The sequence below is a fragment of the Sinohyriopsis cumingii genome, chromosome 11, assembly GCF_028554795.1.
Source record: "Sinohyriopsis cumingii isolate HCF-2022 chromosome 11, ASM2855479v2, whole genome shotgun sequence".
Classification (NCBI taxonomy): Eukaryota; Metazoa; Mollusca; class Bivalvia; order Unionida; family Unionidae; genus Sinohyriopsis; species Sinohyriopsis cumingii.
The window spans coordinates 78553618-78573742 of record NC_142971.1 but is presented as its reverse complement, the minus strand read 5'-3'; the positions used below and the strand labels follow the sequence as shown (position 1 = coordinate 78573742).

Sequence of the window (20125 nt, the reverse complement as noted above, 5' to 3'; positions counted from 1 at the left end):
TTGAGTTGCATTGAACTTTAAATTTGAATGCATTGAGCATTAAAATTTTATTGCAACAACCTTTTCAGCACTCCATAAAACCTAGTGTTGTTTGTTTAACGCCACTCTTCAGCACACGATATACTTATCGTATCGGCTACTATATCTGGTACCGGAAGAAACTGGGAAACCCCGGGAAGAACTATCGAGCTTTCTCACATACCCACATCGATTCGAACTCACGTGGACATTGGTGAGATGTGAGTGATCTTTACAAGCGAGCAAATTGGACCACTCCGCCACCAGTAGCTTTCAGAGCACGAGGAACAAGTTTGGTCATTTACAGTACATTGCCTATCATCATCATTATTAGCTACTGTGCCAAAATTAAATTATATTACGGACGTCTAAGCAGTTTTTCTTTGACATATGCACCAAACCAGCTATCAAACAGCCATCTTCGCTAGCCAATGTTCCGATACCCTATCTAAACCTTGGCGGATCGAACAGCTATATTGGTTCTTTTGTCCCAGCGACATCTCACGGATTTCATGTGTTGCCCCCCTTATTATATAATGCCAACAAACCAAATGCGTGGTCAGTTGTACATCCGTCGCAAACGGTGGTTGTAATTGACTAATTGACCTTAAAATGAAGCTTTGTAAGTTTAACGTCGAAAGTACGACTATGTACCAGAGGGAAGCCATTACAAGTTATTTGAGTGAAAGGTATTTGTACAAACACGGGCCGACACTGAAAAGTTACTTATTTATTAGTCCATTTAAGTTGTGTGCTCCTCTTGCCTCGATCACGTAGGAACAGTGTTCAAGTTTGAACAACTTAATTTTGATTGGATGCGATGGCTTGCAGCTGCATCCAGTGAAATTCACAGACCCAAAGTTCAAAAATATCTGCTCGATATGCCAAAGTGCTGATAGGGTTATCGGAATCTTGGCTAGCGAAAATGACAAACAGCAGGCTTAAGTCCAAGTATGGCTGACGTCACAAAAGTGTAAATGTAAAATACAGTGGTGTCTGTCGTAATCATTGAACAACCCTGGATATAGTACTGGTCCTGTAAGTCACAGACGTCGTCATCAAATCAATTAAATAGCCCTAGAATGTATCGAAACTGCACATTCCGGTGGGATGAGGGTGAACTGCATTGTTCGTGCTTTTTAAGTTTATAATCAGAGAATTTGTACAATATTTAGGAAAGGTTGCAATATTTTGGATAGAGCCTTGCCCCTGAGTTTGCCCTAAACAGAACCCTATGATTCAACACAAAACCATTGGCCTTTGTCTATGCATACAGTATAGTAATACCAAAGTCGATAATTTTTTAATATCAGGATTGAGGTCGACCACATTAAATATTGTATCAGATGCACATTCGTGTTTGCTGACCTTATTTGTCTCCCAGGTCATATTGGCATCACACACATTAAGGTAGCTCTCACGCGTGGCTGATCTTAGGCGGTAAAGACAAAGACCAACACGACATCAAGCTGGGAGACTTATTGGCAACTGACAAAAGACTGGCGTAACCCAATATAAACCAACGAACCAATGAGCAGTAACTGACAAAAGGCTGACGTCAATCAGTGTGAGCCAATGAACATCATCATTTATCCTGATTTTATTCATACAATTGCACAGGTACTCTAACTGTGCGATTTATCTACTCTAGCTTAATGTGATATTGCTTCACATTTATCCATATGTTAGAACAGACCGCTTGCTGAAATAGCTTTGGCGTGAAATAGTACAGGTTTGAAACAAAATAGTGTATTGTTTCAAGTCTGATTGTTTCCATTATTTAGTACTGGAAATTTGCGATAGCTTGATCCCTGACATATTATTGATTCTACCTCAGTCAAGTGTGTAATAACTATTTGTTTCAGGAACACAACCAGGCCTGCTACTTATAACAGCCAGACATTGAGACGGTCTCACAAGATCTTGAGAGCGGAAAATTTGTTTGGAGACTAAGGACTTGGGGATACGATCAGCTGATTATATTGATTCATCCAATCAGGTAACGCATTACATATCAATCTCGTCTGTCTTTAATCCCGACTATTCAGGTTCCCTAATGGTTTGGTTGTTCTGTTAGCTTGGGTGTATATGACCATGACTGTGCACGAATTCTGAAAGGTTGAAGTGAACGCACGTGCTCCCGGTAGAGCGTGCATTGCACTGCAAATTTCATCCTAAACTGGGCACTAAAAGAATTTTAATTTTGTAGAAGCGTCCACGGCGGTGGGTGGTGGAAGTCTGATACTTTTGTTGCTGTATATTGTCTGTCCGTGGAAATCCTCATACAAAGTGTCTGCATTGAAAGTACAGTACAAACCGTCGCAAATTTCATAATGTGTGAAATTTATATTACAAGGTTATTGAATGTAATAAAAATTAATTGTAAGCACATATCGTGAGAAGTTTAGTGTCGCTTGAGAACCTAGCTGTTATGATAAATCTTATACAATATTTTGAATGATGTACGCTTTGAAACGTTATGTCAACCGGAAGTTTGTCGTGAATCAAAACACAATATATAGAGAATCCGAAGACCCGGAATGAATACATCCGACTTATTTGTATTTCTACACGTTCACTTTGCAATGATGTGTAGCTAATTATAAAAACATTCAATAGTGATGGAACAAAACGGAAAATAAGTTTGGAAAAATTCAGGGCATATGCTTAGCAATGTAGCATAATTTCATTTGCACGGGCTAGACATGCACATGTTCCTCATTCCTATGAATCGTATTGGTCTCCTTCTAGGTTTTTAGTCTTTATATAGATGACGTTATAAAAGACGGTCAGCTGCGCGCTATTTATGGTATGTCCAATTTATCATTTTAAAATATCACGTTCTTTCAGAATGTCAATGAATATATTTATTCCAATCATTTGATATCTGAAATAGTATGTACTATTTCAGATTGTATATTCAATATACTTACGAGTGGTATGGTGAAGTGACCACAAAAATGTGAAACCAAATAACTCATAAAGGTGAACTAATGAGTGATTAATAAATAGCTACAAAAAGTCCTTATAAAAATGCATTGCTTTCCTGATTGGTAATGTATATGATAAACATTTGAGTAAGGTTAGACAGTAGGTATACTGACAACTAAATAGGCGTTGGATGTAGGTACACAGGTTGGTTGATGTATTTCGATATGATGGTAGGTAGATAAGCTCATTTACCAATTATACATTTTGGCTACTTGATATGCATTTAAAAAAGAAGGAAGAGAGAGAACCTCGTAATTACTTTCTAAACTTGTTTTTTTAGCTCAAAAGCTTATGTTCTGAGTCTTTAATGAGAAATATCCTCTATAATAATTGCATGTAGTTACACTGGAATCATTCTATTGTTTAGTGACAGCTTAAAGAAGAGAGAAAATTATTGAATTTTCGAATACCCGTGCCTTATCCTAGATTCGTGTCAATATCTTGCCGGTCAAACCAGTAATTATTCCTCGGGCATATTTCAAATTAAATATACCGCGAATTCATTACATTTCATGAGGTTCCAATTTTCGACGATTTCGTGGATGGTACAAAGCACCAACTGTGAGACCCAGGAAAATCGGATGTAACGTCTAACCTTTCAAATATAACCTAAATCAAAAGAAAACAAAACTATTAAAGTGGCAAAGAAATATATGCTTGTTTTTATCATTTGTTGAAAACAGAATCAAACGTAAAATTAATACTATAAACTTTAATTATATTATTCCAGCATTTTCATTATTATTATTATTATTATTATTGATAATTCGTTTTTATTCAAGGTAGATTATACAACACCATGGATATCAAAAGCTAAGAGCATACCAATATATTTTTAATATGGGTTTTAGAAACGTGTTTTCTAAAGAAAATTTCAGAATTAAGCAACATAAGGTTTAGAATACTTTGCAATTTGCAGGTGGTATATACTTTTGATGTTTCACATATTTCTTTTTACATGTACTTGTTTTCATTATGATCCTGTTTCTAAAGTGGTTCGTTTGCTTTCCAAACACAACATTATTTATGAGCATGGAAACACTCTTCTCGAGATAGTTCGTTGATTTGTCCTTTTCAAAATCGATTGAATTCTAGGTAGGACTTGATTTTTGGCTTCAAGTTAGACAATACTTTTTTGAACCTCCCTGCGTGAGATTTCAGTCATTCGGCAGGTATGGCTTCAAATTCCTATCGTGTATCACGAGTTTATACAATTATAAATCAAACGCTTACTGTGGAATTGTTGATTTTCAATTTTGAATGAGATATCACTGAATCTCTGACAATTCATTTTATGTGGTACAAATTTCTATTGCAAACATTAAAATTGTTCTTTTTTAAAACCGAGATATACAACTCATATGATGTCCTAGATTATTGCTATCACTTAATTTGAACAAAGTTTTGTCTGCCCATTTAATGTTTTCATCCGGTGCTCATTTTATACCAAAAATATATTTTGCTGGCATGCATTGTCACATGGTTAAATTACATAAGTTGCTATATGTATGACACCGAAACATGATAAAGGGGTTTGGTTTTGTCGCATCTTATTTAGCTTCTTTATTGTGTTGTCCTTTACAGCTAATATGCATTTATGTTTAGCCTCTGCATGCTTGTGCGGAATTGAGCGCCACAAATGCTTGCATCGCTCTCATCAAGAACATGTAATACTCAGTCACTAGTTCATGTTTTTCTCCGGTTGTCTTTAGTCTGTCGTCATGTAACATACTTGAGGCACTGAAATAATGCGTGCGGTCTTGTTTATAATTTTTGGGTCACACGATTCCGAACTTTTCAAAGATGTTGCACAAGATCAAGGTGGAATTCATGACTTAGCAGTCGTAACGGTCACCTCGTGTATTCAGGTCCAATTGCTTCCTTACGTATACACATCTTGGTAGTCGTCCAACGTTAGAAATATATGTGTTCTTTAGAGACGACTACAAGGTTTTAATTGAGGGCACATTTGTCTTGCTGAAGCTATCAAACCTACTAATAGTCTCGTTTGGACAGACGTCATTCTCAGAAATTTGTGTCAGGTACCAAATAGACACGTCCCTCTCAGTACTTTGTCTCAGGTACCAAATAGACGTCACTCTCAGGACTTTGTCTTAAGTACCAAATAGACGTCCCTCTCAGGAATTTGTCTCAGGTACCAAATAGACATCCCTATCAGGATTTTGTCTCAGGTACCTAATTGACGTCCTCTCAGGACTTTGTCTCAGGTAACTAATTGAAGTCCTCTCAGGAAATTGGGTTTCTGGTTCCTAATTGGCGTTCTTTCTCGGGGATTTTGATGTCAGGTCGTACGTCCCATCTTAGGAATTTGGGTGTTGGGTCCTTAACAGACGTTATTGCTCAGGAATTCGGCTTATGTGTACTCCATGCTCATTAGAACATTGGTCTATGCGAATTCTGGTCTGATTGGTCAGTCGGCTTTTAGAACGCTAGCATGTCGAAAATTGAACAACGCGTTCTAATTAACAATTCATAGCTATGCACTATTTATGTGTTTCTTTTTACTTGTAAATGTGTCAGTACGTTTGAAGTTAAACCCTAATTGAAGTGGTTTTCTAAAATCTAATTTCGCACATCATACTGACTCAACGCATTACTTGAATCGCGCTCGAGGGTGTGTGTGTGTGTCTATTAAAGCAAATATTATAAACACCTGACATTTCTATTGCTAATTTTTTTAAACGATCCGTGTAATTTTTTTCATGTTCATATATTGTTTCCAAACAGTTGATAACTGAAAACGGCCTCATATATATTTATATGTTCTATATTTGAGATAACAGCCATTTTATATGCATGCCGATCATTTAAGGTTTGCAAAAATGACTACGTGAAACGGCTAGATTATGTTCTATTAAACCGCACATAACTATCAGAGGGCACTCTCAAAAAAGGTGTGCTTTATCATCAAACGCTTTTTATGTAGATTTCAGTGCGATATTGTTTTAAAGATAGTTAAAAAGTCAAGATCGAATTATTTTCATACCAGATCAAATTATTTATTGACGTAAGCATTTCAAGCCTCACGAACACAAATAATTGAAACTAATAGAATAATACAAATCAATTAGATATGATCATAATATTACATTACAACGTAATATCACACCAAGTCATACATGCAATCATACAAGCGATATTGGAATTCGCGCGCGCACACAGACACAGGCACTGACACGCATTTTTCTATTTCTCTGTCTGTGTACTGATATCATATAAAGTCATATATGCAAGCATGCAACAGTCATTGTTGCACATGCGTGCTTACAGACAATGACCTCTCCTCTTTCGCAGTCACCCTGTCTATGTAATAATGGCGTACATATTAACATATGTAATTATACAAAGGATGATGAGCATGCGCTTATCTTCTATTACGCTGATGGAACAATTCTTGGGTTCATATTTTGTAATATGTTATATGGTTCACATAATCCATGATCCTCGTAGAACAGTTATGTGTCATATATTCTATTATGTTGATGGAACAATTTTAAAGCTTATAACTTTAATTATGTTGATGGAAAAAGTTATATGGCTCATATTCCCCATTCTGTTGATATAACAGTTTGTTATGTGGTTCACATCTTTTACTATCTGCATTGCATATTTCTATGGTTCACACCTATTATTTTAAGCCAAATTTTCCCAGCAAAATATCTAGATTACTCAAAGAACAAATCAAAACACAAAAATAACAGCTAATAGGCACATCGATTCCAATACTGATAATGTTAATGATCATCACACAATGTTTCAATCTTAATCGAATGGGCACAATTCACCGATATCCCTTCCCCACCTCCCCCGTGGCAAGCAGAACACGTGGGCTGTTTTTCTTAGTTCATAAAATCAAATGGAAATAATATCTGAAACAGATAAAATATCGAAATAGTCATCATAATTGTATCTGATGCACATGCGAAATATAGTCAAACATTAAATAATACAGAATGCTTTAGTTAAGTTTAGATGACTTCTTATTTAATTAATTAACGACTTTTATATCATTATTCACTGTCAAATTGTAGTGCGAGGATAATACATGAGGCCGTATGCTTTGTGAGTACGGTATTGTTGTATATGTATTACAAACATATCGATAAGTGTATTATCAACATATCGATACATGTATTATCAACATATCGATAGATGTATTACCAACATATCGATAAGTGTATTATCAACATATCGAGAAATGTATTATCAACATGTCGATACATGTATTATCAACATATCGATAGATGTATTACCAACATATCAATAAATGTATTACCAACATATCGAAAAATGTATTACAAATATATCGAGAAATGTATTACAAACATATCGAGAAATGTATTATCAACATATCGAGAAATGTATTACCAACATATCGAGAAATGTATTACCAACATATCGAGAAATGTATTATCAACATATCGATACATAAAATAGAAGTCGAATACGATTCCAATATTGGATACGTGAACATTGCTACTGATAACAACGCAAATTACAGGAAGGTATTCCATCACATGGAAATGGCAGGAATTGGTCGCCGGAGTGTTATTGGCTTTTCACACAAATCTCATGGCTGTTTATGGCTGAAGTTTGTAATGAAATCCCGTGCTTCTGATTTCGCACATTGTAAATAATCCGTATTAAAGGGATGATTTGTATTTGTTTGGGGGGGGGGGGATGAGGGATGCTAATATTTATTATGCCTTTCAGTTTCTAGTTCCGAAATTATCAGAGACTAATGAAATAAATTGACAATGAAACGATTTTAAGCGTTGCGGACATCAGGATAAAAGTACACAATAGTCACAGAACCCGAGGATACGAGTCACAATGATGATATGAAAGACCGCGAGAGCTATGGAGAGAAGTTATGACATGTTGAATGAAACTTGTACGTGCCCTGTCACGAAGAACAAACCGTACATTATATATGGGAGATTAATATGATAATGAATTATCTTTCAGAGATGGAAGAGGTGAAAACATTATCGAAGTCTCAGATAGAAGGTAACTACACGATTATGAGGTTTAATTCTAATACACATTGTATAAATACTGTTCTAGCGGACACCTTGATATAACGGACAAATGAAGTTTTTGAAGGAGTGTACTTACTATTGTGTAATAATTAACTTAATTCCTTAAATGCATTATTAGATTTATTATTATTATTATTATTATTATTATTGTTATTATTATTATTATTTTGCTATAAAGAGGAACTTCTAATAACAGAGATAGCGCGTTATCCCTTCGCCAGTTTGTGATTTATAAATGTTATTGTAAATTTATTTATACGGTATTATACAGTGTTGTACATATTGAAAGTACTTCATATCAGCTAACAGTTATATGTATGAAGTCGTGTGTTTTCTTTTTTAATCGTATATATTGCTAATATTTATTAAGGACAACTGATGCAAAACGCATATAAATACAGTTAATGCTAGATTCTTGAGAATTTTAAAAGGAAGGTATACATTAAGTATATACACTTTAAGTTTTGTTATAATGCTCAATTTGGAAACCATTCTAATGTCAATCGAGACCATTTTAATAGACTTAATATGCAAGAACAAAAATTAGGGGCAATGGTGATTTAGTGTTTAAGGCAAGTGACTGTGCCCAGAAGCATACGGATTTGAATCACATGGTTATATATGTTCAGATCGCATACCGTGTTGTCTTATTGGGCAAGAGATTTTGATTGCCTCATCGCAGTATAATCTTCACCCGTTGCAGTGTCTTGAAAAACCAAACCAAGACATGTCCGGTTAGGACTGAAGACATATATATATATATATATATATATATATATATATATATATATATATATATATATATATATATATATATATATACATACTTGCATGAATAGTCATTGCCTAACACTCAATGTAATTAAACTAATTAATTGTGCTAAGTCAGTAATACCTACACGTGTATGACACTGGTTTTTATAGTCTATGAATGTGCCCTACAATCCATACAAAATCATTGTTCTTACAGAAGCTATATTTGCCAATATCAAATCTGATGCTTCATTCGAATGATTTCAGACAATTCAGCAAATCTTTGACATAATTGACATTCATTCTAATTATTCAATTAGAGGATGTATATCTATGAGTAGATCTTAATGATGCAAATGATATATTACACTTAATATGATTATGTATATAATAAAGGCAAACACGAGCACGAGATACGACAAAATGCACTGTTCTAATTTATCGCTTGAATCAAAATGCAGAAACAGCACTTTATATAATTTTTAAAGCTGAAATGAAATTATCAAATTTTGAAAATTAAAGTGTAAACAAATATTTGTAGAAGTTCGAAGCTGAATGAATTGTCAATGCGTGAAAATATGACACGAGTTCAATGCTTCAGACATCGATATCTCAATAGCTTCATAAATTAAATGACTAATTGAGCGCTTGAATATTTGGCATTACTCAAAAGATTACTTTTATCTCGAAAATCCGGCCTTGCTCAAACGACTATCTTAGTCTCAAATTCCCGACCGTAGTCAAATGACTAGATCCCGGGCTTTCTTAAATGATATAGTTATGTATCGAATACCCGGCTTTACTCAAATGATTAAGTTCTTGTCGAGGTGCACACCATTCGCTAGTGGGCAGGTCCTGAATACTAGAAACTGCAAAAAAAAACTCGAAGCAACAATTTAGTCACGTAGGTGCTTTGAATTTCCGACGTACCATTGTATAACAATTTATTGCACTGGTATAAGACTGTTCGTTGTTTTGTTCACATGGAAATGGTACGCTAGCATTATATTAAACATAGATGCTTTAAAGTACTACAGCCACCCCCAACCCCACTGTACCTGTTTAGCCACCGAACTCCTACGAAGATGTGGTTAATCCTCCAAGGTCATTATATAATAACAAATAATTGTGTTCCTTAGTTAATATCAGATATATTTGTTTTATGGAAAATAAATTGTGCGCTCGTTATTATATCTTTTGTAACCCACAGTATGAAGTGTTTGCATCATTAATCAAGGAATATGAAATTATATGTAAGGATTTTATGGTTGAACAGTGCACTTTAAATTAGATTGAACGAGAACTGCCATTTTTGGTGTGTCCAAGCATTAATTTGAACTTAGTTGTTCACAAATTGACGTTATATCGCTGTTTGGTTGCATATTGATGGAAATGCAAAGCGTGTTATCACGTCAGATAATCAACAAATTTATAGGAAAATCAATATATAATTGGGTTACTTTATTTTAGAAATCAACACGGCCTTCACAGCATGTGATTCAGACCACGACGGCCGTATAGCACCAAACGAGCTTAAGCGAGCATGCAAAAAACTGGGAATATTTCTCTGTAAGCCTGAAGTGGACAGCATCATGAAGGAGACCGACACAAGTGGTAATTTGATTCTAAATATACAGCAGTTTAATTGTGTGTGTGTGTGTGTGTGTGTGTGTGAACAAATCTATGCAGTTGGTGCCATTATAAGAACATATATTTGATAGAAAATAGGGCCAGCATACTTGCATATAAAAATGGTAATGGTGAAGTTGGTTGATGGTGGTGGTGGAGGAAGGGGTGGGGGAGTGGGTTAGTGATGGTTGGTTTTAACAGATCTTTCAATGAAAATAATTAGTTATATCATCCTGAACAAAGGAGAATAAATGACCTATCCAAAAAACACACAACGTCAACGTTGACAGACTTGACATGGGAATTGTGTGGAGTGGAGGAGGAGGTATTAAATATGCAATTATTGCATAAGTAATCCAGCTCTGTTAGCGGAGATACCTGGGTTCCTGATAATGGCTAGGTGTTTGCTCAAACACTTTGGTGAGTGTCTCCTTAAAATATATGCGAGAAGTGTTCATCTTGCACAATGACTTTGTTTTCCTATTTATTCATATCGTTTTGTGTTATAATAAGACACCACAAAAAAAAACAACAAAAAAAAAAAAAACAACAACATATAGCTTCAAATATTACATAAATATAACTCAAAGAAATTTCTGCAGAAATATTTGTTTCAATAATGCCTGAATTTTAATGTAAAATGACAATAAAAGGGCTTGATCTTTAAAGTAAAATGATAATAAAATTGCCCAATCATTAACGTAAAAAGGTAAGAAAAGAGTCCGATCTTTAATGTAAAGTGGCAATAAAAGAGCTCGATTTATAATGTAAAATGGTAATGAAAACGGAGCCCGATCGTTAACGTTAAACGATAATATACCTGCCCGATCATTAATGTAAAATTATAATAAAAATTCCAGATCTTCAATATTAAATGGAAATAAAAAGGAACTTCATCTTTAATGTGCAAAGGTAATAAAAAGGGACTTCATCTTTAATGTACAAAGGTAATAAAAAGGCCCCGATCTTTAATTTTAACTGGTAATACAAATGAACTTGATCTCTAATGACAAAATATAATAAAAGATCCCGATAATGAAAATGGTCCGATTTTTAATGACTAATGCTAATAAAAGGGCCGAATTGTAATATAAAATGTTAATATAAGGGGGCTCAATCTTTATTGTTAAATGGTACTGAAAGAAACAGATCTTTAATGTAAAATGGTAATAGAAAAAGGCTTGAAAATTAATGTAAATTGGTTAAAAAAGCCCCGATCTATTATGTAAATTTGTATTAGAATGGGGTTGATTTTTAATATAAAATGATAATAAAAAGGGTTTAAACTTGAGTAGTAATGGCAATAAAATAGCCCGATCTTTAATGAAATAAAGTAATGTAACACGGACGGGATTTTTAATGAAAAATGGTAATACAAAGGGCCCGATCTTTAATGAAATAAAGTAATGTAACACGGACGGGATTTTTAATGAAAAATGGTAATACAAAGGGCCCGACCTTTAACGAAAAAAAGTAATGTAACACGGACGGGATTTTTAATGAAAAATGGTAATACAAAGGGCCCGATCTTTAATCTAAAATGGTAATGAAAAGGGCTTGATCCTTAATGTAAAACGTCTATAACAAGGGCCCGATCTTTGATGTAAAATAAAAATTAAAAGTGGCTTGATCTCTAATGTAAAATGGCAATTAACAGGACCCTAGTCTTTAATTTAAAGTGATAATTATAAGTCCCGATCTGAAATATAAATGTGTAATAAAAAGGGTTTGATTTTTAATACACAATGTTACCTACCTTTGGGGAAACATTCAAAAGTTGACATTGCAAAGACATTCATCTAAATAAAATAATAAGGCGATGAAATCACTGTGAACCGCCAAACTGTAGACAAAGTAGCGATATGACTCGACTTTGAAAGCTTGCGCTAAACACACACACACACACACACACACACACACACACACATATGATGACATTAGTAGCGTGGTGGCAATCCATTAAGTGAAATATTTTCATTAATATTTGAAGGTCTGTAAGAGAATACAGAACGTTTAAGGCTAGAAATAAATATTAACACCCTCAACGAGACAGCAAACAACTTCGTTGTAATAATGCATTAAAACCCTGAGTGGTAATATGAATGGTTAGTCATTGGAAACTTATCTGTTGCGAACTGCAATAATACCATCGCACTTTTATATTGCATGACGTAACATTGTGCAACCCTTACCTAATGTAAGCTGAAATTTGTTTAAAATTTAAATAAATATATAGATATTAAAATAAAACTTCCTACCCCTCAGGAACTGGTTATATAGAATTGAAAGAGTTCACTGGGATTGTTGGGAAACAGATGGTTGTAACCAACTATAGGAACGAGCAACTGAAGAAAGCATTCAAACGATTTGATAAGGACGGAGATGGAACCATCACGAAAAACGAGATTAGAATTGTATTCCGAGAATCGGGACTGGAGCTTGATGACACATCGCTTCAAGAGCTCATGGAGGAAGCAGATACCAATAAAGACGGAGTCATCAGCTTCGACGGTAATGGTTGATAAGTTTTAAATATTCTCCTTCAGTCTATGATGCTAATCAGGTACTGTTTATTTGTAAGCTAGTTTGTATCAATTGAAATGTAAGATGACATCAGGACCCACAACATTGACATACTTGTTGTAAAAGTACAGACGACGTTCTTGCTCGAGATCAAGTTCTTTGTTCCAAACAGTCCAGGTTCTTTTGTCATATTATGACTTTGTCGAACCAGTGTTATTTCATTTTAAAACATGAGCTTTGTTTCATTAATAAAGATCAAAGTCAATCTTTCGCAAGGATATTTCTTTCTGTGTCTTGCTTCTCGTTTTAGTATCGCGACAAAACACGTGAAGACACAGTTCCAGTATCATTTAATGTTGCGCTATTGCTTTGAAGTTTGTGTAATAGTTTCACTTATATTTAGTATGTATTCGGTTTGCCCTTATTTTATTATAATATTTATGTAGAATATACAGAATATAAATATTCCTTACCTTTCGCTTTAAATGAATTGATCTAAATATTACAATAAACTCATTAAACACGTTCTTGAATCTCCCCGGAAACACCGCCATTTGCTATAATTTCATCCAGATTTTTTGGACGATAGTGCCGTTCTTCACACTACTCATTTGCATAATTTGCATCATAGTATAATGCATTTATATATTAATTTACATACTTTTCATGATACTATAATGCTTTTTTATATTCAACTGCATACTTTGCAAGATTTGGTAATTTATTTTTAGAATCATTTGCATATTTTACATGCTAATATACAACAGTCTTCCTTTTCTTTCAGAATTTGTGAGTGCCGTTTGCGAAAAGGACTGGTGAGTTTCTTGAAATGACCTTGCTAGGCATCAACGTCAGTGTGTCAGTTTCCGTTATTTTGCCGTAATGGAAAATATTTATTTATGTTATGCACCGTAATTACTCGCAATGCATGCCACATATTTTCATCATGACCCGAATTTCTCATCTCCGCTAATGATATATTCAAATGCAGACCATGTACATGGGCTTTCAAGACAAGCACATAACATTCACTGATTTATATTGACGTTAATTGACGTATTGTCATGGTCAGTTCAAGTGCTCAAATTGATCACCAGTGTCTTGAGCAGAAAGTCAATAATATAACCAGTCTAGAAACTTTAAATTAGAACATCCATAAAAAAGCATGCCCTTTCTACGGGAAGGTTTGACTTTTACTGACAGAGGCTTTTCTTGATAGGATTCTGCGAATTCCTAAATTTGATGAAGTATTTTTCATGCTCTATTGGCTAAATAATCAATCGATATATTTTAAAAAAGCGTTTCATAATACGTGTACTGTTACTGCGCATTGGTAAAGGAATTCAAACCAAACCATTCCTACTGGGTGGAATCGATATTAACATTTTTCTTGTACAAATATTTGTCACTATAATATATTTTGAAAAGGGCACACGGAGTTCGCACACTTTAACGTATACTATCAATTTAACGGTAAAGTTATGTTGATAAAGTTTTCGTTGCGGATGAAGCCATGCACTTAAATTTTTTTATAAACATCCGGCCATAAAACTGATGTTAATATTATTAATTAATTATTTAAATATTAATTTATTTATAACAGGGTAACTCTTAAGGTTAATATCCGATTTTACAGCTTAACATGAAAAATAATTCAGGTAGATTTACCCAAACATAGATTTCTCCGTCCGATAAATGTAAAACAGTGAATATAATACTATCAGTTTTGATCATACAAAGTTAAAGTGATAATTTATAAAGTAGTTGAAGTTCCCTTTTAATGGATAATAAATTACCGTAATATATATTTTAGATTTAGAACTATGATCCAAAGCTAAAGTCTGATTTTATAAAATATTAATTTCTATATTGGAGCAGAACGATTTTAACAAATTGTTAGATACATTTTGATTGCATGCAATGCCTTGTAATTTGCAGAAATAAATAATTTATAATTTAATTTTTTTAAATACTCTCACAGGTCAGGAGACGTCTGATGATCAGCTGTCTTCATAAATGGACGAGAGAGTGTTTTGCCAGCTTGAAACCCATATGGAAAGAAATGTTTAAATCAGTTACACAAAAAACTACATACAGGATAAAACCATATCTTACTAGATGTATGAAATGTTGACATAAATATAAATATTTCTACGGAATCCGAATATTTCATCACATTTGTAAAGAACAATATATTTATATTTGAGAAATAAAAGATTATAAATTCAAGAAGATTTTACTGATGCTGCAGTGTTTTCCTTATGACTTGTATCCGCCCGTTCTAACACCAGACTCTCTATACTATAACAGAGAAATCACTGTTTGTACAGTGTACTGAGCTTTTGTTTCATGTGCAGCTAACGTCGCTGATGTTCAGATGTGGTTTTATGTTATTACAAATTGAACATTTGTACCTGACGAAAACAATTTTCACAATATATTATATGGTTAAATCAGCGTCCGCTATCTTTTTATTTTTTTGCAAACATTGGTTATTTCCATCAGATGACTTCGAAACCATTTACTTGTACTAATTGCATTGTCTACAGTGTAACTTAATCTTGATATTTATCTTATTTTGACCAATTTATTTGTTTTAATTTTTTATTAGTGTGGAGAATGATAATAAATTAATTACAATTCACTTATCTTGTACGTTCTCTTTTATCTCTGGCTGTTCATTTTTTTTTAGAGAAATGAGCTATGAAAGATGCAAACAGTTGTGAAGTTCGACAACATTCAAGGATTAAGTTATTCATGCCCACTTAATTATGTAGGTCTTTTGACATATTTCATAAACAAAGATGAATATTTATTGTTTACATTCTTCTTACAATAAATCAAAATTGTGATTACAATGAGAAATGCTTCGGAATGCCAAATTAAGTTTCTTTACGTACTTTAAAAAAAGAGCAAAACTTGCATTGTCTCTGTGCTAATGATGGTAGTCTGTGACTTATCTCTGTCGCGGTTCACATGCACAAAATAATTAACATTTCAAATGAAATGAAAGACAGCACAACGAATGGAAGTTATTCCTGAAAAATTGAAAGTTCTTGAAACCAGAAGTCATTGCCAATACAGTCCGTGATTGGCTCACTGGCGTCAATTTGTTCAATACATTCTGTCGTGGCTAACGTGAGCTTAGTGCTGAGCAATTGAGCAATAGCTGGAAGGGAACAAAATCACACCGACTGATAAAAGTATCTCATATTGCTCCTATTACTCTCTCTCTGCCGCTGGACGCGGTCTCTCGTGCATATATATATATATATATATATATATATATATATATATATATATATATATATATATTATAGCAGACAGGGTCCGGAGTCATAACGGTTCATGTGAGTAATATGAGGAACTTTTGGCTCTAGAGACGATATTTGTTTCTCCAGATTATTGCTTTTTGCAACCAATAGCTTATGTTAGTCACCTCTGTATAAACGAGCATACACCTTTTAGATGCTGCAGACTTCTTGTAAAGCCTCCTTCGACGCAATTTAAACGAGATTTGATTTTTTGTATTAGTTCCAGGCTACTAGTGACTGATGTCCCTGGTTATCGTTGCAGATATTAAACATTGTCTGACTGCGTTTACTAAAGGCCTGTCAATGTCTTTCTTTAATGCCACTCTGTATCATAAATTTCACCATTCTTCCATTCTAACTCAGGTTTGGAAGAATGTAAATGTTATAAACCTTTCTTTGAAACAATAAAGATGTGAGGTTTAAACGACGTCGAAATATTCAGCTTGGAATTACGAGTTATTACCCATTAACACAGAGAACGAAGTCGCTCCTAATTCCGCTCTTTTTCTGGAGTGTCTCAGAATTAGTGACATCATACATTCGACACATTCCGTCAAATACTACCATTTGCAAGTGGCGTTCAAATTAATTCGAGAGGGAATAAAGAGAGTCAACTGAAAAGAAAAAGCGTGCATTATATAAAAATAATACTCGATGAATATTGGTGATCAGCTGGGGTGATATAATACTTTTAAAGGCGAACTTGGGCTCAAGACAATCCGCATAGCGTGGTGTTAGCTTCTTCTGTTTACAACGATGACGTCATCAAGTTTTGTGTTCGAGCTTTCGACTGAAATAGGTTCACCTAATTATGTCGTCGATCAACATAGGATTAATTCGTACACATGTGAAAAATGACCGGGTTTCTCGTTTCCAGGGAGACATTGCATGCCTCTTAAAGTGATGAAACGTCGATACTATCTAGCTTTATGGAACGCAACGATGTTTAGGACCGATATCTTTTAATATTCAGATGAGCTGGTATATACGACGTTTCACGCTTTACGTCGACATTGTGGCTTTAATAACATATTGATAATGACGGACTAAATATTGTCGAAGTAGCCGAAAATATGCATATCCACATCAGCCGACCCAGGACTCGAAACCGCGCATACAGAGGTGCGATGCCAGATATTTTTAAAGTTGAGCGCCTTAGACTACTTCGCCACCTAGTTGCCCTTCCGTCGGTATACAGCGAGAATACGCGAATCTGAATGAATTGATCACATTTCAACACGAAATGGGGTGGAGTTCCGCAAAGTAATGATGAAGTTGTCATATCCTTTAATTTTAAGAATCGTTGGAAAAAAAGCACCGTAGAATCGTTGTCTGCAACTATAACACAAATGTTATATTTGGTGTTTTCTAGTGTCTTGCTAGTTTTGCATCCTCTTTGGTTCTTTTATAAAATGTCATTGGTCTTCTAAAATACCAAACTACCATGAAATAGCATTAATAATCTAGTAGCTTTCAAGATCTAATAAAATAATCCCCTTTCCTGTGGACAAAGGAATTGACAAACAAAGAGAGAATCCTAAAGATGTAGTTAATTTATATCCTCAAAAATGTAATAATGTCACACAACGTATCCCTTGAGCAACACAAGCAAAGTCAGGACAATCATTTACATATTATTCAGTAGATGCCTTAATCTGTTGATATCGCAAGCAGAGATTGTTGCTGTAGCAGGGTTGAACGCCATTTTTCAGCACACGATAGGCTATACATGGCGACCAGTATTAATGGTGGAGGAAGAACCCGGGAAAACCCCTAAAAGAACCACCGCACCCCGCAAGCCGAGATAATTACAAGTTCATTGAAGATATATGTAAAGTTGTGACAGTTAGATATATTCGTTCTTCTGCAATCGTTAAACTTGAAAGAAGAATTGTGATTAATATTACAAACGAACTTTGAATGTTGTGAAATAAAATGAACACTCGCTCCTTACAACTCAGATGCCATGAAATCATCGACCAATAATTGTCATGACGAACTTCAACAGAACAAACCAACCATTTCTGATACACATTGAAAGAGGGTAAAGACTGGAATTAGAAAGCAGCGTAATAGTGGTTTAACATCAAGATTTAATTCATTTAAGATATTTTTAAAGGAAATTACTGTTACTTGGGGTGCGAAATTTTATCAGTTACTCGTTCCGCAAAGTTTGTGGTCACAGATTCAACTCTGATTCGAGAATTCAACATTGCAGGTCGCTTACGAACTAGTAAAACACAGATCAAATATTGACAATGGTTATCGGCCCGACAATAACGACATTGTAACAATGAACGAGACTAAAAGATTGATGCATACCTCGTTCTTGAAACTATCACGATCTTAACAAAATGAAACTCAACAAGTCATGTAATAATTGTATGCAACGTCAAAGGTGACGTATTTGGGCATAAGTTGTTTAATCACAGTGGAACGGAAGATTCACGGAAAACCATTGGCACATTTGAGCTGAAATTGCATTCAACACAAGATTTTTTAACTTAAGTGATTGTCCTCAACTTCTGTCTTGTTAGAGAAGAAAGATAGTTCATTTATGTCACCTCTGACAAAAAGAAATTTAGTTATAGAAGGAGCATTGTTGGTAAACTAAGTAAAATATTGACAATATACACAAAATAAGAAATATTAATTTAATATCTTTCTGTAAACTTTGAGTTGTCCAGCTGCAGGTATTCCCCTGGGTAAATTAATAGAAAAATGGTAATATTTCATATGCGTTAGTAGAATCAGACCACGTTGGGCAAGGTCATTGTTTCAATAGGATAACTTCATTGTAATGAAACAAAACGAACAAAATATGCAACACTTGACGATCTTATTCACAATTAGCACAAAGAGATACTTTTTCGAATGCAATCTTAAAATCTCTGAATGATTGTTTATACTATTTGCCAAAGTTTAGTCGCCTTAATAGCCAAGGAGTGATGAGTGGTCCTCAACAGATGTTGTAAATTACTCCATCTTACCTGAGCCATCTTTCTGTGCCCCCCCCCCCCCCCCCCGGCTTTAACCTTTCAAGACATCTGTTGACATTTGTGGACCATGCCGAACCGTTTCCTGACAGGACAGGGGCTTTGTGCAGTCAATTAGTGCGATGTGGACATGCCACTGACTCTTCCCGTAGCTGTGGATCTCTGCAGACTATGTCGCACATTGTGAACAACTACCCACTAACAGCCTTACCCAGTGGACTGCAGGCTCTGCACCTTGCTGCTGATGGTGCTGTTAAATGTATGGGCATGCATTGCAGACAATACATACTAATAGCCACAAATCTTGAAATTTATTCGAAGAATCATCACCAGTAATGTAGCAGTCCTCATGCAGGACGGCAATGACTATGTGCTCAGCGACCTTGATGCGTAGGCAGAATGCTTCAGCTTTAAGTGCTGCCAGTACTAGTCCGGGAAAGTTCCTCTGGTGTTTCCCTAGTCATGTATTCATATAAGAGAGAAAAAATCTTTTTCCTAATTATAGTATTTTCATAGAGGTAGGAACCTATGTTTTCAGAACACATCTCACAACATTACACGTTTTGACTCTTCCAGCTTACATTATTAACTTCCTGGATAAGACAAGAATGACAGGAACGGATCGATGGACCGGCTTTAAATGCATTTGTGCATTAACCTTTTCATGTCCTGCAAACGTAACCATGGTTATATGGTTTGAAACATTGTGCAAACATTTAAGATTATTCAATACAGTATCTAAAGTCTATATTAACTGTCTGTGAAATTAGACAAAGAATCTAACGTTTGAGGGTTGGAAGCCAGTGCCAAGTTTGTTGGCAGCCAGTAAAATAATTTG

General features: G+C 34.7%; 1 protein-coding gene across 1 annotated transcript; it reads left to right on the top strand.

Annotated features, from left to right (window-relative positions):
* Positions 1-1625: 1625 nt before the first annotated feature.
* Positions 1626-15621, top strand: LOC149788802 (calmodulin, striated muscle-like). The gene is made up of 7 exons (XM_089974925.1): positions 1626-1750; positions 1884-2017; positions 7999-8040; positions 10296-10439; positions 12720-12965; positions 13762-13792; positions 14959-15621. Exons 3-7 carry the CDS (start codon positions 8001-8003, stop codon positions 14972-14974), a joined length of 477 nt encoding a protein of 158 aa, XP_089831051.1. The 5' UTR covers positions 1626-1750; positions 1884-2017; positions 7999-8000; the 3' UTR covers positions 14975-15621.
* Positions 15622-20125: the final 4504 nt, after the last annotated feature.